The sequence below is a fragment of the Bubalus kerabau genome, chromosome 3 (genome assembly GCF_029407905.1).
Source record: "Bubalus kerabau isolate K-KA32 ecotype Philippines breed swamp buffalo chromosome 3, PCC_UOA_SB_1v2, whole genome shotgun sequence".
Taxonomy (NCBI): domain Eukaryota; kingdom Metazoa; phylum Chordata; class Mammalia; order Artiodactyla; family Bovidae; genus Bubalus; species Bubalus kerabau.
In genome coordinates, this window is record NC_073626.1 from 112,253,881 (window position 1) to 112,278,636 (window position 24,756).

Sequence of the window (24,756 nt, forward strand, 5' to 3'; positions counted from 1 at the left end):
TAGATTTAGGAATACACTATAGGAATGAGTGGTGGAATTAGCTGTGGGAGGGTGAGAACAAGGAAGGGCTCAGAATAACTGAGCTGGGATGAGTGACTAGTGGATGGAGAAGAAATAGATGGAGAGATTCAGTGGCAAAGGGAGGAAATATGTTTGCGGGAGGAAAATCAGGAAGGAAATAAGTGTAACTGGTCCTGTTATGGGCATTGTTGAGGATAAGTTTACATTGTTGAGGATTGAGTTTCTCAGCCTCTGGATAACTTTACTTTCTGACCACTTTCTCCATCTGCCACTCCACAAGCTCCTTCCCACATGAGCAGCCCCATTGATTCCACTGCAAGTTCATGAGGAGGGGCTGTTACCCACGTGGTCTGCACATCCTAGTTGCTCAGTAAGCACCAAACTGAACCGAAGTTAATCAACAGACTGAAAAGTTCTTAACAGGTTTTTGCACATAAAGATCTAGTGAATCCTGATTGATCCTCCTTCCCTAGTAACACATTGAAAAGGTTTTCATGATTTATTAAGTATTCTGCCTTACTTAATGGGTTGTTAAATATGTCTGCAAAAGTCAAGCACAATACAGTGAGAAATGGAATATATATGAATGAGGTTCAGATCACTTTCAGGCTGAAATCAGCAGATCTTTCCACAACACTGTAACTTATCTGAATAACATCTTCCTTAGTTCTTTACTTTGACCTGGTTGCTTCTGAAAAAGCATGCTCTCTCCTTGTTACTTCAGTGGGTACTTCCCGGGAGGCATTAGTGATAAAGAATCACCTGCCAATGCAGGACACGCAAGAGACCCAAGTTCCATCCCTGGGTGGGGAAGATCCCCTGGAGAAGGAAATGGCAACACTCTCCAGTATTGTTGCCTGGAAACCCCTCCTGGCAAGAAGAGGCTGGTGGCTATAGTCCATGGGGTCACAGAGTCAGACACTACTTAGCTCACATACAAGCTCCTTGATACTTCAATGGATCTTCTACTAATTCTCCCCCAATGCCCAGGAAGATACCCTTCATAGGACTCTTCTTCTCCCTTTTCCTGTTTAAATAGTGTAAGCCACAGCACCGCTTTTCAGGTCCCTTCCTGAATCTGACCACACCCCCAACCAAGTCCCTTCTCTTCTGGATCCCAGAGTCTGGGATTATGCTTGAGTCTCCAAGGGCCAGAGTGGCCTGGACACCTCAGGAATTGCTTGTAGCAGCCCATATTTTCTTTCCTCAAACATGGCTTTTCTATGCAGGCTGTCTATGGAAACCACAGTCAATTAAACTTGACATATTTGATTCCCAACAATTTAAAAATTGTGTATGGTTATTTGGGTACAAGCCAAGAATGACTTCGCAATGTATAAAATCTCAGGGGGGAGGGGGCTTCTCTGGTGATCCAGTGATGAAGACTGCCTTCCAGTGCAGGAGTTGCAGGTTCAATCCCTGATCGGGGAGCTAGGATTCCCACATGCCTCTCGGCCAAAAAACAAAACATAAAACAAACGATATTGTAACAAATTCAATAAAGACTTAAAAAAATGGTCCCCATCCAAAAAACAACAAAAAAGAATCTCAAGGGAAGTTTAACCAAGACATTTAGTCAGTATTGAAATTTATGTTGTGTTGTTGTTTAGTTGCTAAGTTGTGACCGACTCTTTTGCAACCCCATGGACTGTAGCCCACCAGGCTCCTCTGTCCATGGGATGTACCAAGCAAAAATACTGGAGTGATTGCTATTTCCTTCTCCAGGGAATCTTCCTGACCCAAGGATTGAACCCACATCTCCTGCATTGGCAGGAGGGTTCTTTACCACTGAGCCACCAGGGAAGTCCACTGAAATGATAGTGCTTTACGGGAAGGGTTGCACCTTTTTAGCAACATATGTTTACCAAGTATATGTACTTTATTTTGGACACTGTGGTGAGCCTTGGGAATACAACAGAGGATAAGAAAATGTCCCTATCTTCAAAGAATTCAGCCTAATGAAGGGAGACCAACCACTTTGGGTGCTATTATAGGAGTATAATGGTGGGGGGCCCAAAAGGAGAACATCCAAGTCCATCAGATTATCACAGATACTTTATGGAGGAGATGCTACCATGAGCTATTTTGAGGCTGATAAGACTGCAACAATCATCTGTTACCACTGATTTCATGTTTGTTTTCAGATTCATATTACACTCACTCATGAAGCTTAAAATAATAGTGGGAACACATTTGAACTCATGTATAATTGTAGAATGCATGTAAATAGCATTATTGCCTCTTTACATATTGAGATTCTACAAAAGCTTACTTTAAGGGGAAAAGGTTCCATATCTCTGAAAGTGTGAAAACACAGCTCTGAGTAATCAAAAGCTATTTAAAGACTCACAGTCAGATCTTAAAAAAATTCACCAGGCCAGATACTTGATGGATATGGTCCGACAAGAAATGGTTGCAAGGCAGAGCCTGGCCCACTGCCTGTGGTTTGAACCAGCTCCTCATCCCAGGACAGTCCTGTTCGACCTTTCCCAGGACTTCTGGACCAAGTGTGCTCAGGGGAGTTGAGGGGAGAGGAACAGAGGAGACTTTGATTTTGATCTTGTTTGCAAATGCTGGTAGATGCCAAGAAAGAAGCCACAATTGATCCTAGCCAAGTATCAGATGACTGAAAGAGACACCCCAGTATGTATGCCTGGCTGTGCCAGTTGTCAGCAAGCTACAGGTCCAGGGGTTGTGCAGACAGAAGGTGAGCCCGAAGGTCGGATGAGGAAGCGTTTCGGTCAGTTGAGTTCTAACAAAGAACTCGAGTCTTCTGACTCCTTTTCCGGCCTCACTGTAAACTGCTACCGCCAACACACGAAGGCATCACCTTATGTTTTGCAAAATGCAGAACTGGTGCTGTATACTTTTCATGGTTCGATTGAAGTCAGCCTGTCTGTTAAGAAACTAGATGTACGAGTAGTGAACTTCAAAGAGAGTCTGGGCTGAAGGTAGGGTCCTGTGAATTATTATCAGCTTATAAGTATTAGATCAAGGTCATAGGAATGAAGAACTCTTGAAAATAAGACAATTCAGTCTTTTTTTATAACATTGCATACATTAATTCTTTTAATAATTGCTACTTTTTCAAATATTATTTTTTAATGTTTTGATTTAGGTTCATTTTCTTTTATCCAATTATCATTACTTATTATTTAGTTCCATTCCCCTCAACTTGTAACCCCTTATTCTCCATCTCCATTGTCTTTCCTACTTGACTCCTTTACTGACCACATTTTATTTGAGATGTAAAGCATTTTCCAAAATGGCCTGAGTGAAGCCTAAAGATATAAAAAGGTGTGAAAAGTCCAGGATACTCTACACTGCCAGTCAGATTTTTTAAGGCTTTTTTTTATTATGGTAAAAGTCACATAATATAAAACACTCTATTTTAACCATATTTAACTATACATTTCAGTGGCCCTAAGTACATTCACATTGTGCAACTCTCACCATCATCCGTCTCCCCAGTCTGTCACCTTCTTAAATGGAAGCTCTGTCCCCATGAAGCAGTAACTCTCCATACCCCTCCCCACCCACCTCTGCCCCCGGCCCCTGGCATCTACCAATGTACTTTCTGACTCTATGCATTTGTGCCAGTCAGATTTATGTATTCAGTTTTTACTAGACACTTCGTGTGAATCAAGCACTATGATGAGTGTTGGAGACATAAAGTTGAGGAAGATACAGAAGCTGCCATCAAACAAAATACAATACAAAATACAATATAGTATTTTCCTCAGAAATAAAGATAATATATGGTCTATATTATTTATATTACATAGGGAGGAAATATTAATAAATATTAAAATATTAGCAACTACTGACTTTAATTTTCCTCAGTTTTCTTAGCTTCATTTTCTAAAGTAATCTTCCTCTTGTAATGATAAAAAATTTTATTTCTATTATTTTATTTTTATTGTATTATGATTTATATTACATTGCTCAAGCTTTTTTATATGTCAGATATATTACAGTATTCGTGTGGAAAGAGCAGTGACTTGATACAAAAGACCTGATTTCTAAACTTATTGCTGCCTCTCAATGTTTGGACTTTGGACAAGTCTCTTAAATTCTCTAAGGCTACAGCTCAGTTCAGTTCAGTTCAGTCCCTCAGTTGTGTCCGACTCTTTGCGACCCCATGAATCGCAGCACACCAGGCCTCCCTGTCCATCACCAACTCCCGGAGTTCACTCAAACTCACATCCATCGAGCCAGTGACGCCATCCAGCCATCTCATCCTCTGTCGTCCCCTTCTCCTCCTGCCCCCAATTCCTCCCAGCATCAGAGTCTTTTCCAATGAGTCAACTCTTCGCATGAGGTGGCCAAAGTACTGGAGTTTCAGCTTTAGCATCATTCCTTTCAAAGAAATCCCAGGGCTGATCTCCTTCAGAATGGACCGGTTGGATCTCCTTGCAGTCCCAGGGACTCTCAAGAGTCTTCTCCAACACCACAGTTCAAAAGCATCAATTCTTCGGCGCTCAGCTTTGTTCACAGTCCAACTCTCACATCCATACATGACCACTGGAAAAACCATAGCCTTGACTAAATGGACCTTTGTTGGCTAAGTAATGTCTCTGCTTTTCAATAAGGCTACAGGGACTCTATAATTCTCAGTATAAATGTCAGGAATGATTATTGCAAAAAATAATTTTGACACAATTACCTGTTTCATATACACAAGCAATATGCATTGGGTTTTTTATTAAGAAAGTGTTTTATAGTGTGGAAAACTGAATATTGATGTTACAAAACATAGTTATATTGGGTCATCATAAAGCACCACATTTATGTAGGAGCCTGTAAAAATCTCCAAAAGACTATGATTGTTTACATTTAAGTGAAATATCACACTCTATATCTAAGACAATTTGAAAAATATTTAAAATTACTGAATGTCATGTTAGATGCAAGATGTAATCAATAAGTGCTGAAATTTTGAACTGAAAAAAATCAACTGATGGGCAATGCTTACCATATCTACAAAATATCTTCATCACAGCACCTGGTATTTGCACCTAGAGTTTGAACACTGAGTACTAGTATTCCAAATTGGAAATTAAAACTACCCATCACAGGCAGTATGTGCTAATTGCTAGGTTATCGGTACCTGAAGATTGAAATATCAAATGGATATGATGGTAAAGTACAAAGTCATACACACTGCACCCCTCCGAAGCCCTGCCCCATCCACCCTCCCATCTGTCCATGTTTCCTCACCCTGCATTGAAGCTGCTTAAGCTGTCATACAGTATCTGCCATTTCCACTTCTCCATTCACTGCTATTTCTTCTGTTGCAACTTTCTTTTTCAAATGTCAACTTTTAGGGGTCAAGAAACAGGCGCATGTTATCTCTCCCAGGCCGTTATATTTCAGGGTCATTTTTGTGTTCCTATCATGGAAAGCTCTTCTCTCTCACTGAAGACTTGGACAGGGCGTCCGAAGACAAAGGGCTGCAAAAAGACAATGCCACTTACCATGCTGAGCCATTTATTCCTAAACAGAGAAAGGATTGTTTCTATTAGATGATCAAAAGAATACCTTTTTTGACTTTGCAAAACTTGAGTTAAACGAGATTGCACTCTGACTCTGTTTTACTCGGGACCTGTGGCTCTAGCCTAGCATTTAGCAGCCCGCTCCCACAGGACACTTTACCATTTACTTCAAATCTGTTCCTAATTTGTTAAAGAGCCCCTTTTATGCAGCTTGCAAATACAAAATGAAATCCTTTTCTTTCACACCATTTCTTTTTTTAATTTTTTATTGAAATGTAGTTGATTTACAATTTTGTGTTAGTTTCAGTATACAGCAAAGTGATTCAGTTATATATATTAATATGTATATAATGTGTATTCTTTTTCAGATTCTTTTTCATTATAAGTTGTTACAACATGTTAAGTATAGTTCTATATATACAGTAGGTCCTTGTTGGTTATCTATTTTATATATAATAGTGTACATCTGTTAATCCCAAACTCCAAATTTATTCCTCCCCTCCTCTCCGCTTTGGTAACCGTAGAAAAATTTGTTTTCTATGTCTGTAGGTTAGTTTCTGTTCTGGATTTAAGTTCATTTGTATCAGCTTTTTAGGATTCTACATATAAGTGATATTGTATTTGTCTTTCTCACTCTGGCTTCCATCACTTAGTATCACACCATTTCTTTGAGATGTTTATAGAAATTATGGTATGTGCATGCACACATGCATTTTTACACATGATAGTTCTGCATGTCAGGATGTGTGCTTGTGTGTAAGATTTTTTGCAGAGGTTATGTCATTTGTCATTGATTTTCCAGATTACTGTCTTCAAGATAAAATAAGAATTGCCATATTTAACCTTAGCAATAAAACTACTGCCAAGCATTGCAATCTAGCTTTTTGGCTCTTACTGCTAAGATTTCTGTCTTCACATTTATGTTTCCTGTTAGTTCCTGTATCAATTTAGAAAAATGTAAAGGGTAGTTATTAAAAGATATCTGGAAGGTAAAATGAATTTGCTACTCTCAGCACAAAGGTTGTCCATTGTTTAGCTTTGTTCTCCTAAGCAATCATTTGTTTTTCAACTTGCAAAATGAATTTTGAAACACTGCCACATTATGACACAAAATATTAATAGGTACAATTAATACATTGATACATGTTTGATTCTGTCATTCTTCATCCCCTTTATGTCATCCTTCTTTTAATCTGCTGTGACAGTTCTGTAATGGAGCCCCGGAAATATGATTTGAGGGCAAGCCATATTACTAATCATCAATACAGCATTCTATGTTGTCCAGAAATACGTGTTCTTTTGTCAGCAGAGATGATAGTCTGCAAAATTTCTACCCAGAGAAAATGCTTTCCAAGATTTGTTTACAAGGAGAAAATGTAATGGGAAGCTAAGTTTGATCATAACAGAGTTTTTTTTTTCCTTCCTGCTGAGCAGATCGTTGTTTTATTTTAACTACAGGATATGGGACAGAATTGTTAAAGCAGTCCAATTATATAAGATATATATATATATATACACACACACATACATATATACATTTTTATATATATATATATACAACATAAAGGAAGCCTTAGATCGCTTTTCATTATTGGTTCTATAGTTGTTCAGCTAGCATGGGATCTGCCGGCCACCTCCACACTGTAACAGTGGTCACTTTGGGGGTTCTTAGCTTGAACTGATACCCTCAGTGCAATAATTAATGGCTAACTATCCAGAGTTCATCAGGAACAACACGATAAACAGATCTATTAAACAAACCAGTTATTCTTCCAAACTGACACTTAGCAATGATTGTCTCTGTGAAAAAAAAAAAAAAGTTAATAAATCCTTTCAGGATATCCAAGTGGAGCAAGACAGCCATCTTTAAAAATATTTGTACATATCTGTATCAATTTATGTCTAGTAGCATCTGCCAGTCATGTTATCAAGGAAAAGCAAACCCTCCCAGCTTGATATAAATTCACAAGTTTGGAGCATTCAGTTTATTCTGCTTGATCCTGGAAAACCATACATTTTTTCTTTGACAGACAGAGGACTACATATTTTTGATGTACTATAGAATAGTTAAGGGTGTGGCCTTCTTGTTAATGGTAGGTGATCTTTTCAATCTATCCTTGGTAAGTTATTTCTATTACAGCAAGCATGTCACAGAACACTAGTATGGGCTATAAATACCTTATCTTCAGTATAAACACGAAAAACTGAAAACATCCACTTGAGGTATAGATGCCTCTTCAGTGCTCTGATTACCGAAAGAAAAAAAAAAATTCAGTTGTGTTTTACCTTTCATTTAGAGTATTCATCAGTTCTTGTGAAAATCATAGACAAAAGCCAGATTTGTCGTCTATTAACATATCATAAGACACCCATAAATATGCAGACAAGCTACATTATTCAAAATGTAATTTACCTAGAACATATGTGGTTCATTATCAAGAAACATTAATATATATGGTAATAATTATATAAGATAATAGAAAAAAGTTACACCACAATTATAACAAAGGTTTGACTGTCTCAGAGCCCAAAAATATCTGTTATAACCTTCAACAGCTCTTAGGAGATTTAAGGGTGAAACACAAGGCTGCTCGGGTTGCCACCCTGAGCACAAGACCTCCAAGTCAGAAATTTAGCACTGACTGATCCTTGGACCCTATTTATCATTAGGAGAAGTGTACACGTACTTTCAATTCTAAGATGAACAAGTCCTGATTGAAATTTACTAAGAACCCTTTCTTACGGATTCTCACTCCCAAAAAAGGAGGGGGTAACCATGTGAGGGGATGGGTGTGTTAATTTAATTACTTGATGATAGGAATGATTTCACAATGTAAACATGTTGTACAGTTTAAATATATTACAACTTTATTTGTCAATTATACCTCAATAAAGCTGGAAAAGAAAAGAAAAAATGAGTCTTTTACTAGGAAAAATATAACTATTGTCTTATAATGTTATCATACTCATTAGTAATTATAAACAAATCAATATACAATTTGGAACTAGGTAAGGAGGAATATAAATACCAAGATCGATTCATTTCCTTGTCATGAATTCATTCATTTTCAACGATCAATGAATACATCTTGGGTTTTATTTTTATCATCAAAATAAAGATATTAATTACTCAATTCTGCTCACTCTTTGCTCTGTTGCCTCCCTGTTTAGGACTAGTGCCACCTGCTTGATGTATCTATATTCATCTATATATATATATTATATATACACATATTTCAGATGCTTATGACAACTTTAAGTCAGTGGGATATTATTTATGACTATTTATGTAATGTTTGTTTTCCTTCAGTTCAGTTCAATTGCTCAGTCATGTCTGACTCTTTGCAACCCCATGGACTGCAGCACACCAGGCCTCCCTATGCATCACCAACTCCCAGAGCTTACTCAAACTCATGTCCATTGAGTCGGTGATACCATCCAACCATCTCATCCTCTGTTGTCCCCTTCTGCTGCCTTCAATCTTTCCCAGCATCAGGGTCTTTTCAAATGAGTTAGTTCTTGCATCTGTTGGCCAAAGAATTGAAGTTTCAGCTTCAGCATCCATCCTTCCAATGAATATTCAGGACTGATTTGCTTTAGGATGGACTGGGTGAATCTCCCTGCAGTCCAAGGGAAACTCAAGAGACTTCTCCAACACCACAGTTCAAAAGCATCAATTCTTCAGTGCTCAGCTTTCTTTATATTCCAACTCTCACATCCATACATGACTACCGGAAAAACCATAGCTTTGACTAGACGGACCTTGTTGGCAAAGTAATGTCTCTGCTTTTCAATATGCTATCTAGGTTGGTCATAACTTTTCTTCCAAGGAGTAAGCGTCTTCTAATTTCATGGCTGCAGTCACAGTCAGCAGTGATTTTGGAGCCCAAGAAAATAAGTCTGTCTCTGTTTCCCCATCTATTTGCCATGAAGTGATGGGACCAGATGCTATGATCTTAGTTTTCTTAATGTTGAGTTTTAAGCCAACTTTTTCACTCTCCTCTTTCACTTTCATCAAGAGGTTCTTTAGTTCTTCTTCGCTTTCTGCCATAAGGGTCATGTGATCTGCACATCTAAGGTTATTGATATTTCTCTCGGCAATCTTGATTCCAGCTTGTGCTTCCTCCAGCCCAGCATGTCTCATGATGTACTCTGCATATAAGTTAAATAAGCAGGGTGACAATATACAGTCTTGACGTACTCCTTTCCCAGTTTGGAACCAGTCTGTTGTTCCATGTCCAATTTTAGCTGTTGCTTCCTGACCTGCATACAGATTTCTCAGGAGGCAGGTCAGGTGATTTGGTATTCCCATCTCTTTAAGAATTTTCCAGAGTTTGTTGTGATCCGCACAGTCAAAGGCTTTGGCATAGTCAATAAAGCAGAAGTAGATATTTTTCTGGAACTCTCTTGCTTTCTCGATGATCCAACAGATGTTGGCCATTTGATCTCTGGTTCTTCTACCTTTTCTAAAACCAGCTTGAACATCTGGAAGTTCACAGTTCACGTATTGCTGAAGCCTGGCTTGGAGAATTTTGAACATTACTTTACTAGCGTATGAGATGAGTGCAATTGTGCAGTAGTTTGAGCATTCTTTGGCATTGCCTTTCTTTGGGATTGGAATGAAAACTGACCTTTTCCAGTCCACTGGTGAGCTTTCCAAATTTGCTGGCATATGAGTGCAACACTGTCACACCATCATCTTTTAGGATTTGAAATAGCTCAACTGGAATTCCATCACCTCCACTAGCTTTGTTAATAGTGATGCTTCCTAAGGCCCACTTGACTTCGTATTCCAGGATGTCTGGCTCCAGGTGAGTGATCACACCATCGTGATTATTTGGGTCATGAAGATCTTTTTTTTATAGGTCTTATGTGTTTTCTTGCCACTTCCTCTGAATATCTTATGCTTCTGTTAGGTCCATACCATTTCTGTCCTTTATTGTGCCCATCGTTGCATGAAATGTTCCCTTGGTATCTTTAATTTTCTTGAAGAGATTTCTAGTCTTTCCCATTCTATTGCTTTCTTCTATTTCTTTGCACTGATCACTGAGGAAGGCTTTCTTATCTCTCCTTGCTATTCTTTGGAAGTCGGCATTCAAATGGGTATATCTTTCCTTTTCTCCTTTGCTTTTCATGTCTCTTCTTTTCACAGCTATTTGTAAGGCCTCCTCAGACAGTCATTTGCTTTTTTGCATTTCTTTTTCTTGCAGATGGTCTTGATCAATGTCTCCTGTACAATGTCACAAAACTCCGTCCATAGTTCTTTAGGCACTCTGTCTATCAGATCTAATCCCCTGTATCTATTTCTCACTTCCACTGTATAATCATAAGGGATTTGATTTAGGTCATACCTGAATGGTCTAGTGGTTTTCCCTACTTTCTTCAATATAAGTCTGAATTTGGCAATAAGGAGTTCATGATCTGAGCCACAGTCAGCTCCCAGTCTTGTTTTGTTGACTGTATAGAGCTTCTCCATCTTTAGCTGCAAAGAATATAATCAATCTGATTTTGGTATTGACCGTCTAGTGATGTCCATGTGTAGAGTCTGCTCTTGTGCTGTTGGGAGAGTATTTGCTATGACCAGTGCGTTCTCTTGGCAAAACTCTATTAGCCTTTGTCCTGCTTCATTCTGTACTCCAAGGCCAAATTTGCCTGTTACTCCAGGTGTTTCTTGACTTCCTACTTTTGCATTCCAATCCCCAATAATGTAAAGGATGTCTTTTTTGGGTGTTAGTTCTGAAAGGTCTTGTAGGTCTTCATAGAACCGTTCAACTTCAGCTTCTTCAGTGTTACTGGTTGGGGCATAGGCTTGGATTACTGTGATATTGAATGACTTGCCTTGGAAACGAACAGACATCATTCTGCCGTTTTTGAGATTGCATCCAAGTACTGCATTTTGGACTCTTTTGTTGACTATGATGGCTACTCCATTTCTTCTAAGGGATTCCTGCCCACAGTGGTGGATATAATGGTCATCTGAGTTAAATTCACCCATTGCAGTCCATTGTAGTTCGCTGATTCCTAGAATGTTGACTTGAGCATTCCTAGAATGTTCACTCTTGCCATCTCCTGTTGACCACTTCCAATTTGCCTTGGTTCATGAACCTTACATTCCAGGTTCCTAGGCAATATTGCTCTTTACAGCATTGGACCTTGCTTCCATCACTAGTCACATCCACAAGTGGGTGTTGTTTTTGCTTTGCCTCCATCCCTTCATTCTTCCTGGAGTTATTTCTCCACTGATCTCCAGTAGCATATTGGGCACCTACCAACCTGGGGAGTTCATCTTTCAGTGTCCTATCTTTTTGCCTTTTCATACTGTTCATGGGGTTCTTAAGGCAAGAATACTGAAGTGGTTTGCCATTCCCTTCTCCAGTGGACCACATTTTGTCAGACCTCTCCACCATGACCCGTCTGTCTTGTTGTTCTTTTCCTTAATTTTCTGTAAATCACATTAAGGCAGGCACTTTATCTGCCCTGTTCAGCAGTATGTTCCCAGTGTGCAGAGCACAGATGCTGTACCTAAAAGGCATGTGATAGATACCTGTTAAATCAGTGATTAAAGATGAATGCATTCAAAAGATATGTACACCCTAATGTTCATAGCAACACTATTCACAGTGGCCAAGGCATGAAAACAACGTAAATTTCCATCAACAGATGAATGGATAAAGAAGATATGGTATATATATAATATGCATATATATATATATATGTGTGTGTGTGTGTTTAAATATATATACACATACAAACACAATGGCATATTACTCAGCCATAAAAAAAGAATGAAATAATACCATTTTCAGCAACATGGATGGATCTAGAGATTATCATACTAAGTGAAGTAAGTAAAAAAAAAAAACAAATACCATATCAGTTACAAGTGGAATCTAAAATACGGCACAGATGAACTATTTTACAATATATACAGACTCACAGACATAGAAAACAATGCTATGGTTACCAAAGTAGAAGGTTGGGAGGGGATAACAGATACACACTACTATATATAAAAGAGATAAATAGCAAGGTCTTACTGTAGAGTACAGGGAACTGTATTTGATATATTTTAATAAACCTATGGGGCTTCCCAGGCAGCTCAACAGTAAAAGAATCCACCTGTAGTGCAGGAGATGCAGCAGACACAGGTTGAATCCCTTGATTGGGAAGATCCCCTGGGGGAGTGCATGGCAACCCACTCCACTATGCTTGCCTGGAGAATCCCATGGACAGAGGAGCCTGGAGCCTACAGACCATAGAGTTGCAAAGAGCCAGACATGACTGAAGCAACTGAGCATGCACACGTGCACACAATAATCTATAATGGAAAAGAATCTGAAAAATTATATATTACATATATTATGTATATATTATGTAAAACTGAATCACTGTATAATACTTGAAACCACACAGTATTGTAAATCAACTGTAATTCAATTTAACAAAAAAAGAGAACACATGAATTTGTGACCAAAGTTCCTGACCCGCCCCCCACTTCTCCCCTAGACTGCACAATGTTTGTTACAGGTGTTTCTGTGCATGAACCACTTCACTCGAGATCACTTTCTACCTCAAAGCCTCCTTTGTCTCCTTAAAGTGCAACTCCAACCTTGCAAGTGAAGAGTCAATGGGGTTAAATAAAATGTATCAGTTTTTTAATTTATTTATAAATTATTTTTATATTTTTTTTAATTTTAATTTTTTTATTTTATATATTTTATATATTTATTTTATATTTTATATATTTTATATATTTAAATTTGATTTTTTTAATTTTTTTAATTTTAATAAAAAATTAAGTTATTTTATCAGAATTGATAAAACCTGGACTAGAACAGCAAGACTGGCTTTCTTATTTCATCCACAGGTGTTTCTTCAAATAATAAAAAACAGCCCCTGTTGGGACTGCAGTAGGATAGAGTATCCTGAACTGATAATGGTACGCTGTAAATTGAATGGAATTTGAACCCCATAAGCTCACAAAGCTAGTGGAGGTGAGGGAATTCCAGTGGAGCTATTTCAAATCCTGAAAGATGATGCTGTGAAAGTGCTGCACTCAATATGCCAGCAAATTTAGAAAACTCAGCAGTGGCCACAGGACTGGAAAAGGTCAGTTTTCATTCCAATCCCAAAGAAAGGCAATGCCAAAGAATGCTCAAACTACAACACAATTGTACTCATTTCACACGCTAGTAAAGCAATGCTCAAAATGCTCCAAGCCAGGCTTCAGCAATACGTGAACTGTGAACTTCCAGATGTTCAAGCTGGTTTTAGAAAAGGCAGAGGAACCAGAGACCAAATTGCCAACTTCTGTTGGATCATCAAAAAAGCAAGAGAGTTCCAGAAAAACATCTCTTTCTGTTTTATTGACTATGCCAAAGCCTTTGACTGTGGAAAATTCTAAAAGAGATGGGAATACCAGACCACCTGACCTACCTCTTGAGAAACCTGTATGTAGGTCAGGAAGCAACAGTTAGAACTGGACATGGAACAACAGACTGGTTCCAAATAGGAAAAGGAGTTCGTCAAGGCTGTATATTGTCACCCTGCTTATTTAAATTCTATGCAGAGTACATCATGAGAAATGCTGGGCTGGAAGAAGCACAAGCTGGAATAAAGATTGCTGGGAGAAACATCAATAACCTCAGATATGCAGATGACACCACCCTTATGGCAGAAAGTGAAGAGGAACTAAAAAACCTCCTGATGAAGGTGAAAGAGGAGAGTGAAAAAGTTGGCTTAAAACTCAACATTCAGAAAACGAAGATCATGGCATCTGGTCCCATTACTTCATGGGAAATAGATGGGGAAACAGTGGAAACAGTGTCAGACTTTATTTTGGGGACCTCCAAAATCACTGCTGACTGTGACTGCAGCCATGAAATTAAAAGACACTTACTCCTTGGAAGAAAAGTTATGACCAAAAGTTATGACCAAAGCATATTGAAAAGCAGAGACATTACTTTGCCAACAAAGGTCCGTCTAGTCAAGGCTATGGTTTTTCCAGTGGTCATGTATGGATGTGAGAGTTGGACTGTGAACAAAGCTGAGCGCCGAAGAATTGAAGCTTTTGAACTGTGGTATTGGAGAAGACTCTTGAGAGTCCCTTGGACTGCAAGGAGATCCAACCAGTCCATTCTGAAGGAGATCAGCCCTGGGATTTCTTTGGAAGGAATGATGCTAAAGCTGAAACTCCAGTACTTTGACCACCTGATCCAAAGTGTTGACTCATTGGAAAAGACTCTGATGCTGGGAGGGATTGGGGGCAGGAGGAGAAGGGAATGACAGAGGATGAGATGGCTAGATGGCATCACTGACTCAATGGATGTGAGTCTGAGTAAACTCCGAGGGTTGGTGATGGACAGGGAGGCCTGCCATGCTGCAATTCATGGGGTTGCAAAGAGTCGGACAGGACTGAGCGACTCAACTGAACTGAACTGAAGCTCACATTTTAAATGCCCTTCACTTCCTTTGTATTACTCATAGGTGTAGACAAATCATCTCCTCCTCCTCTTCTCCCCACCTCCACACCCCACCACATGCAGTTTAGGACCCATCCCCACATGCAGCAACAGAGAAGAAGCAAAGCTATCACAATGATGGATATATAGATGTAGCATAGCATAGCATGCATGCTCAGTCATGTCTGACTCTTTATGACCCCATGGACTGTAGCCCACATCTCTGACCATAGGATTATCCCAGCAAGAATACTGGAATGGAATGCCATTTCCTACTCGAGGGGATCTTCCCACCCCAGGAATCGAACCTGTTTCTCTTGCATCTCCTGCATTCACAGGCAGATTTTACCACTGCACCACCTTGGAAACCCATGTAGAAGATGATTACCCCATAATTATGGCAAAAGTCTGACTGTCTCCAATCCCAAAGGAACCCTAGTAATGGTCATGGCCCCACAGCACACAGCTTACTGTGAAGGTAGAACACTGCTTTGTGAGACTTTCCTTAGCTTCATTCACTTGGTAAACAGACCTGCAAAGAAAGCCCCATGTAAATGTTGATACTGACTCATTGGATGTATAGAGTCAAGTACAATAGACCTGATCCAAAACTGAGAAGAATATCTGAATCTAATACATTAAGCAGGTAATTCCAACTCCATGTGAGATATTTAAAGACTAAGCTCTTCTTTAGAAATAGCTCAACTGGAATTCCATCACCTCCACTAGCTTTGTTCATAGTGATGCTTTCTAAGGCCCACTTGACTTCACATTCCAGGATGTCTGGCTCTGGGTGAGTGATCACACCATCGTGATTATCTGGGTCGTGAAGATCTTTTTTGTACAGTTCTTCCGTGTATTCTTGCCATCTCTTCTTAATATCTTCTGCTTCTGTTAGGTCCATACCATTTCTGTCCTTTATCGAGCCTGTCTTTGCATGAAATGTTCCCTTTGTATCTCTAATTTTCTTGAAGAGATCCCTAGTCTTTCCCACTCTGTTGTTTTCCTCTATTTCTTTGCATTGATCGCATAGGAAGGCTTTCTTATCTCTTCTTGCTATTCTTTGGAACTCTGCATTCAGATGCTTATGTCTTTCCTTTTCTCCTTTGCTTTTTGCTTCTCTTCTTTTCATAGCTATTTGTAGGGCATGATGCTAAAGCTGAAACTCCAGTACTTTGGCCACCTCATGTGAAGAGTTGACCCATTGGAAAAGACTCTGATCCTGGGAGGGATTGGGGGCACGAGGAAAAGGGGATGACAGAGGATGAGATGGCTGGATGGCATCACCAACTCGATGGACGAGAGTTTGAGTGAACTCCAGGAGATGGTGATGGACAGGGAGGCCTGGCGTGCTGCGATTCATGGGGTTGCAAACAGTCGGACATGACTGAGCGACTGAACTGAACTGAAGCTCTTCTTTATTGAATTATCAATTATCTAAATGAGCACCATTTTTAAGAAATAAATACTAAATGAATGTGAAATAACAACAATAATAATTGATGATGACAGACATACTTATAGCACATAATAGTGCTAGAATAATATATAAATAGTTTAGAAAGTAACTATTGTTACAGTAACGATAACCTGTATTTGAGACAGCAAAAGAGACACAGTTGTATAGAACAGTCTTTTGGACTCTGTGGGAGAGGGAGAGGGTGGGATGATTTGGGAGAATGGCATTGAAACATGTATAATATCATATATGAAATGAATCACCAGTCCAGGTTCAATGCAGGATACAGGATGCTTGGGGCTGGTGCACTGGGATGACCCAGAGGGATGGTATGGGGAGGGAGGTGGGAGGGGGGTTCAGGATGGGAAACATGTGTACACCTGTGGTGGATTCATGTTGATGTATGGCAAAACCACTACAATATTGTAAAGTAATTAGCCTCCAATTAAAATAAATAAATTTATATTTTAAAAAATAAATAAATAAATAGTATAGGAATTCCTAAGCAACTCTGAGGTTACTTGAGAGAATTCAGTGATGCAGTAAAGACTTGTAAATTGAAATGCTTGAATTCCTGACTTTAAAAACAAAAAATCAATCCTAAACCAAGTCCCACTGAATTAAATGTAAATTAGACTAAGCTTATGATAACAAAAATGTACAAGCCTTGTGAGAATTCTGAAAGTGAAACTTAAAAAGATCTTCTCTGCCTAAATCAGAGGTTAACATCAATGGTGATTAAGTCTTGTTGCTAGAGCGTACCCTTTCGATGAAGGGATGAAAATGGCACCTTACTTCTGTGTTCTTCCTCCTCAAAGCCTACTCTAATCATAAGAAAGACATCAGACAAACTCAAACTGAAAGGCCTAGCCAGTGCTCCTTGAAATGTTCAAGGCCACCAAAAACAAGGAACAACTGAGAAATGGTCACGGCCAAAACAAGATTAACAGTTCATGATGACCAAATATAATGTGGGATCCTAGATGGGCTCTTGGAACATATAAAGGACATTAAGGAAAAATGAAGGAAATCTGAATAAAGCATGGACTTTAGTTAATAATAAGGTGTAAATATTGGATCTTTGGGCTTCTCAGGTCACACTAGTGGTAAAGAATCTGCCTGCCAATGCAGGAGACATAAGACACAGGTTTGATCCCTGGGTCAGAAGATCCCCTAGAGGAGAGCAAGGCAGCCCACTCCAGCCTTCTTGCCTGGAAAATCCCATGGACTGAGAGTCTGGCGGGCCACCATCCATAGGGTCACAAAGAGTCAGACACGACTGAAGTGAGTGAGCATGAATGCATGTGTTAGATCTTTAGTTGTAACAAGTGTAAGATATATAAGATGTTAATAATATAGGAAACTAGGTACAGGATATATTATAACTCTGTACCACACAAGTGTCCAGTAAACTAAAACTGCTGCTGCTGCTGCTAAATCGATTCAGTCGTGTCCGACTCTGTGCGACCCCATAGACGGCAGCCCACCAGGCTCCCCCGTCTCTGGGATTCTCCAGGCAAGAGTACTAGAGTGGGGTGCCATCGCCTTCTCCAAACTAAAACTAGTCTAATATAAAATGTTTTCCTGAAAAATACATAACAGATATACTTTTAAAAGATCTTCTGATATAGTATTTGCAGAGAAAGATGCTTTTTAGTTTATAAATTATTTCCATAATTTGCGACAGTTCTCACATCTGCTACTATAAAATTCACTGCAGCTTCTCTGTCTCTTGGGAAAAAAATGCATTTAATTATCAGTGAAATTCAACTCCAGCTTGTTATGATGAATGATTTGAACCTGTCAGCTTTTTTTTCTCCCTAAAAACAAAAGAAATGAAATGAAATACAGTCTTCCTCCTTTACTTCCTTCCTTCCACCTGCTTTATTTAATTGATGAAGGTTTGAGCTTTTATTAATCTTTTTGAGCTCCTCTGTAAGATGCAGAAAAAGCCAATATGATATCATTGTATCCAGCTAATGTGTGTGCTTTGTGAAATTGATACACCCTGCCAAGACATAAATTACTTAAGCTTTGATAAATGTGTTGAAATCAGGGAATGTTCAAACAGATAAAGCACAGCAATTCCTCTTTTTCTCCCTTTTTTAAACTCCATTTCGTGCAAGCAGTTAAATGTTTTTGCATTATTATTGTAATATGATGGGACAAAAGACAGCAGTGATGTTGATAGTAGCATAGAGAACCCCCGCAAGTACAAAAGCAATGGGGGATACAGCCTTGTGCTTTTCAGATAACATCTAACAACCTTGCCTTGAACAGACTGGTTTGCCAACAGGTTCAGATCCACTTCAGTCCTCTCCCAGCATGTCGTATCACTGAAATTGTCTACAAAGGAATGAGTATCCTTCCAGACACTTTGCACTTTCAGATCCTTTGCTGACTCATTTGGTAGGCTGAAATCAAAGATCCACAAACACATTTTATTAGCAAAGAATGCTCACCTGTCCCTGTGATCTGGATATGACTCAGATGTCAGTGAGACTGGAACACGAAGAAGCATTTGATTGATGCTCTAGGGTTGATTTCTACTCATTAACTTATCCTATGGTATTGAACAAGTTGCTTGATTGATCACTAATCAGTTCCTTGGAGACCTGAGAATCCATATCATCTTTTGAAGACAATTTTTGAATAGGAGGCATGGAACTATCCATTGGATAATGTAAGACCCATCAGTCTCTGAGTGCCTTTTGCCAGAGATTGGGCTCAGTAATTTCCATCCATTTTTTAAATTTTGTCCTTACAATCAACCAACAAAGGAGGCATAGGTGTGAAAATTGGGGCTCATGTCAAGGGACAATGAGGTCATCAGGCAGCAAATCCTATGCTTTTTCCACCATGCTGCTTCCATATTGGGAGTATATTGGATGAGTGTGGGTGGGGTTGTGGTTCATTCAAACCCCAGTCATCCCTGAGTAGGTCTTTCGAGGTTAAGCATCAGCCTTGGGAACTTGGGTCACACAACTATCTATGTAGACCTGTTTAGGAGAGGGTGTCTTCTCAGTAGTGACGCCCGCATTTAAGCAGCATTCTAGGGAGAAGACTGAACAAGTTATACCACAGGGAGAGACAGTTGGGAGAAGAGGTACAACTCGCAGCTTTTAAAGACAACTAAACACATATTTGTTTTTTTAATTATACTCTTCTGCCTATATATATCATCATCAAATAGCTTTTTGAAATTTGAGTTTAGATTTGGAAATCAGTACTTGTAAGAACTGTCCATATATTTTAGAGTAATAAATAAGTTGAAGAAGTGAAGTGAAGTCACTCAGTCGTGTCTGACTCTTTGCGACCCCATGTACTGTAACCTACCAGGTTTCTCCATCCATGGGATTTTCCAGGCAAGAATATTGGAGTGGGTTGCCATTACCCAGCTTTTCTCAATTTGTTTAATGTTGTTGTCAAAGCAAAGTCTAGAGTAAAACAAAAAAAGTAAAAGATGCATACATCTACTTTTTATCTAAGGAATCCTCAATGACAGTTTTCACTGAAACAGAGAACAATTATAGATCTGTGCTTAAGAGTTAAATTGCATTATTTTTACATAGGCAAACCTTAAAATCAAAGGCAACTTGAGCAGATTTGAACCTAAAGAGTATTGTGTTAGAATATACTTTTTAAGAATCAAATTTAGTTTTCAATCCTCATCTGTAGAATCTTTCCTGAAGAATATAAGAGTGTTTCTAAAAGCAAATAATTACCTCTAATTTATCTGTTTGGTAAGTTTTGTGTTCTTTTTTTCACTTTCTTAGGGTGAGTTACCTATATTTGGGTCAAATTGTTACAACATCAGTTACTACAATGAAAATCTGTAGTATTTTTTAAAATTAATAAGCGAATTTTTGAGTAAATATTATTGAGTCATCTCAGAACCATCACATCAGAAGTCCTAGAGATAAGAGAAGGACCTCATAATGTCCATCTCACGATAGAACTCATCATGTATTTTAAAATGCACCAATATCAGTTAGCCTGAGACTCTACGTGATTGAAAACTTGTCACTGTACAATAAGTTTAACACTGATAGGTTTTCAATAACAGAAAAAGGAGAAAATCAGGCAAAGCATCAAGAAAAATGACCCAAGCAGAAAAAACTCAGAAAAATGTACAATGTGAAACAAGCATTTTAAGATAAAAAGAGCATATTGGTGCTGGTAGTACAGAGTGTTGTCATACTTGTGTAAAAAAAAAGTATTTTTGAATGGAAAAATGGATCTTTATTCTACTAACACAGTATTAATTGGGAACACTGCCCAGAGGTAAAGAATGTGGTAAAGAATCCGCCTGCCAGTGCAGAAGACCCAAGAGATAGGGGTTCGATTCCTGGGTCAGGAAGATCCCCTGGAGTAGAAAATGGCAACCTGCTCCAGTATTCTTGCCTGGGAAATCCCATGGACAGAGGACCCTGCCGGGATACAGTCCTTTGGATCAGAAAGAGTCGGATATGACTGACTGTCACTGTCACTAGTGGCTATATGTTGATCTGTGGGGTCTCTAAAGAGTTGGACACGACTAAGCACTTGAGCACAAGCATATTATGTATGAGTAAGAATTGAGGGGTTTTTTTGTTTGTTTTGTTTTTTTGTTTTTTTAAGCAAGCTAAAAGGGATTTATCTTGTGAAAGATAGGAAGAAAGACAGGAGTGAAGGAAGAGGTTAGGAAATTGGACAAATTGGGGAATAGAGATCAGGAAATTAAGTTCTTTAGTACCGGCCATTCTCAGGATTGGTAGGTGTGGCTGTCGACATTGACCAAGCAAGGCACATCTCATGAAATATTGGATAAAGGTGAAAACAAATAATAGCAAGAATCATAATCACAGAGAAGAGAAACTGGACCTTGATCAGCTAGGGGTTTCTTATCTATCCATGTGTCCTTGACTGTCTCCTTGGAGAGAGGACAGGACAAGTCACCTGGACCAGGTTGCATTAGCTCTTAGCAACCTCAAGTCCTATCTGTAGCCAGTACTGACTTCCATGGGCTGTCTGACCAGTTGATCTCAATGAGGCTGTGTGCATATTGTAATGAAGAGTGTTCAAAGTCAGAAAACGAGTGACAGTATCAGAAATACCCAGAATATTTTGAGCCAGAAATCCTGAGTAATGATCCCTCTTTTTCTGGTGACTATGCCAGTCCTTCAACACCAGGAGAGAGAAAGAAGTATTGACTTCAGGATGTGTGAGACCCTAGGACCAGAGAGTATGAATTCAGGTTTTCAAAACAATAAGAATGTGCAGAGTATCAGTTTGCCCTTCTGCCAAGCCTCAGTAATTTAGAGAAGAGAATTTTGGGAAATACTAGACAAGAGTGGGAAAAGCCTTCGGGAATTAATCAATGGGATCAATATATATTATGTGCCCCCTCCCCACCAAAGCAGAAAACAAAAAAGAAAAATCCACACACACATTTAAGTCCTTGCATTCCTCCTCTAAAGTGTTCAGGGACAAGTTATAGGTGAAAACACTTCTCATGAAACTCTATTAGGACTTAAACTTTGATGAATGTATAAAATATAACCTCATATTATTAAACTCTACCATAGAGTCAAGTGTAAAATTTACAATCCAAGCTATGCCAGTTTGTTTTTTTTTTTTTCTCAAAACTGAATTGAAAGCAATAATTCTTGTAATAATCTGAGACTGGTTTTACCAGGTACTTCACCAAGTTTGAAAGGGTTGGGGAAACAGTACGTAAAAACAGCCCCACTTCCTTCTCATCCTTTCCATCACGCTGACAGTTTTCCAGAGAATCATTACCAGAGTGGTTTGTGCCATTAGAGATAAGAGGCTATCTGTGTTTCCACGAGAAACCTCTATTTTCCAGACTTTATAATTCATCTATAAATATCCACTCCAAGCAGCAGTTTCATATATTATGAATCTGTCTCTCAAAATTCATATTGACTTAACTAAATGATTTTTAGAAATCATGAAGACTCTTACACTGCAAAGAGAATTAGAAGAAAATCAAATGCAAATAAAGTGCTGTGTTTCAGGGGGAATGATTTGAATCAAAATACTGTGGAATCCATAAAACATAGGCACATGATTCTTTCTTAGCAATTCTATCTTTCAGGGTATTATTCAGTTGTAATAAAATGTATTTATCAACAATTAATTAATTTAAAATATACATCTCCAATTTATTTCTGCTTCTATAAAGGCAGATAATTTGAGATTATATTTTTTCAACTAAATATTTTATAGAACTTCATATTATTATTCATACTACTTTTAATTAAAGAATTTAAAATAGAATTATATCAAGTTATGAAATTATATGACATAAGCTTTTGAATATAATAATATGCTTGCTATCTACAAATATATTTTAAGAGTCTTATCAATACCTTATATTCAGATGGCTTCTAGCTCCATGGTAGAAATCTCAGCTTACTAAAGCTATTTTCTACCTAAAAAAAAAAGACCTTACAAATTGAATGTTTTTATCAAATAAGAGACCAAAAAATACTATATCCCCCAATCTGGGAAGATAGAATTGTAAAGATTAGGAGACAGAGACTAAAGCCACATCAACCCATTAAAATGAAATGCAGTCATCCCTTGGTATCCATGGAGGATTGGCTTCAAGATCCCCTTGGATACCAAAATCCAGGGATGTTTAAATTCCTTATATAAGATAGTTTAGTATTTGCATATAACCTATGCACATACTTCTGTATATTTTAAACCATCTCTAGATTATTTATAATGCCGAATACGAAGTGAATAGTTGCCAGAATGTGACATATTCAAGTTTTGCTTTTTGGAAATTTCTGTGTTTGAGTTGGGGGCAGTTGGGACTTTTTGTTTAGTTTTAATTTCAATTCAGTGTTGGTTGAATCCAGTGGATTCAGAACCTGCGTATACAAAAAACCAACTGTCCTCTCTTCCTAATCTCATCATTTCCATGTTTGTACTCACAGATTTATACTGCTTGAATGACATGGTCATCTTGTTACACTGCAGAGCGCCACTGTGTATGTGAAATGGTATTTAGCAGGAAGCGAAATAATACTACAAGAATTGCCCCAGGGCTTTGGCTTTGGTATGTGTGGACTCACAGCCCAACCTAAAGTATATTTTTCTTTCTTCCTTTCGAACAGCTGTTTTGTGACAGTGAGAAGGTGGTGCATGCCACGGAGGGACTGGATTGGGAAGATAAAGATGCCACAGGGACCCTGGTGGGTAACGTGGTGCACTCGCGAATCATCAACCCTCTGCGCCTGTTTGTTAAACAGTCTCCAGTCCCCAAGCCTGGACACTTGGCCTATGCGGACAGCATGGAGAACTTTTGGGATTGGTTGGCCAACATCACGGAAGTTCAGGAGCCGTTGGCAAGAACTAAAAGGAGGCCAATAGTGAAAACAGGAAAATTTAAGAAAATGTTTGGATGGGGTGACTTCCATTCCAACATTAAAACTGTGAAACTCAACCTCCTCATCACAGGGAAAATCGTTGACCATGGAAATGGAACCTTCAGTGTTTATTTCCGACATAATTCCACCGGCCTGGGCAACGTTTCAGTGAGTTTGGTACCCCCCTCCAAAGTGGTGGAGTTTGAAGTTTCCCCTCAGTCTACCTTGGAGACCAAGGAATCCAAATCTTTCAACTGTCGCATTGAGTATGAAAAAACAGATCGGGCCAAGAAGACCGCCCTGTGCAATTTTGACCCATCCAAGATCTGCTACCAGGAGCAGACTCAGAGCCATGTATCCTGGTTGTGTTCCAAGCCCTTCAAGGTCATTTGCATCTACATTGCCTTTTACAGTGTTGATTATAAACTTGTGCAAAAGGTCTGTCCTGACTACAATTACCATAGCGAGACTCCCTACTTATCTTCTGGCTGAATCTTCCCATGGCCAATAAAAAGGAAGGATAAATATATACTCAATTATTAATAGAACCACCAAGAACCAAGCTCAGCTCTCCATGGCAAAGGATCCCTTTTGTTTCTGGCAGTGAACCTTCATTCCCTATAAGGTTTTCACATTTAAAAAAGAAAAAGAAACATCTTAAAAGTTGAAATGTGTTTGTTATGATCATAAGTACCTTAATCTAAACAGTCAAACTGTGTATGAAACCATCACTCTCTCATAAGATCTCTCTCCTAAGGCTGACTCCTCCAGCTATTCTTATTTCTCTAAGAGTTGATGGTAGTAGCAACATGGAACAGGAAAGAACCAAATAATGCATGTGATAAACATTGCTCTTGAAATGGGCCTGCCTTTGAAGTATGTTTTGGAAAGTTACCTTAAAAATAGCAGATCCAGTAAAGTAACTGAAAAGATTGTAT

The 24,756-nt window shown here is 38.7% G+C and overlaps 1 protein-coding gene across 1 annotated transcript; it reads left to right on the forward strand.

Annotated features, from left to right (window-relative positions):
* Positions 1–2,601: 2,601 nt before the first annotated feature.
* NXPH2 (neurexophilin 2) lies at positions 2,602–24,316 on the forward strand. Its single transcript, XM_055574441.1, has 2 exons — positions 2,602–2,940; positions 23,567–24,316. Exons 1-2 carry the CDS (start codon positions 2,602–2,604, stop codon positions 24,308–24,310), a joined length of 1,083 nt encoding a protein of 360 aa, XP_055430416.1. The 3' UTR covers positions 24,311–24,316.
* Positions 24,317–24,756: the final 440 nt, after the last annotated feature.

Excerpts from the sequence above, each read along its gene's own strand:
- NXPH2 (XM_055574441.1), top strand. The coding sequence starts at position 2,602 with ATGCCAAGAAAGAAGCCACAATTGATCCTAGCCAAGTATCAGATGACT. Across the intron at positions 2,941-23,566 it reads TTAAGAAACTAGATGTACGA|CTGTTTTGTGACAGTGAGAA; the intron begins GTAGTGAACTTC and ends CCTTTCGAACAG.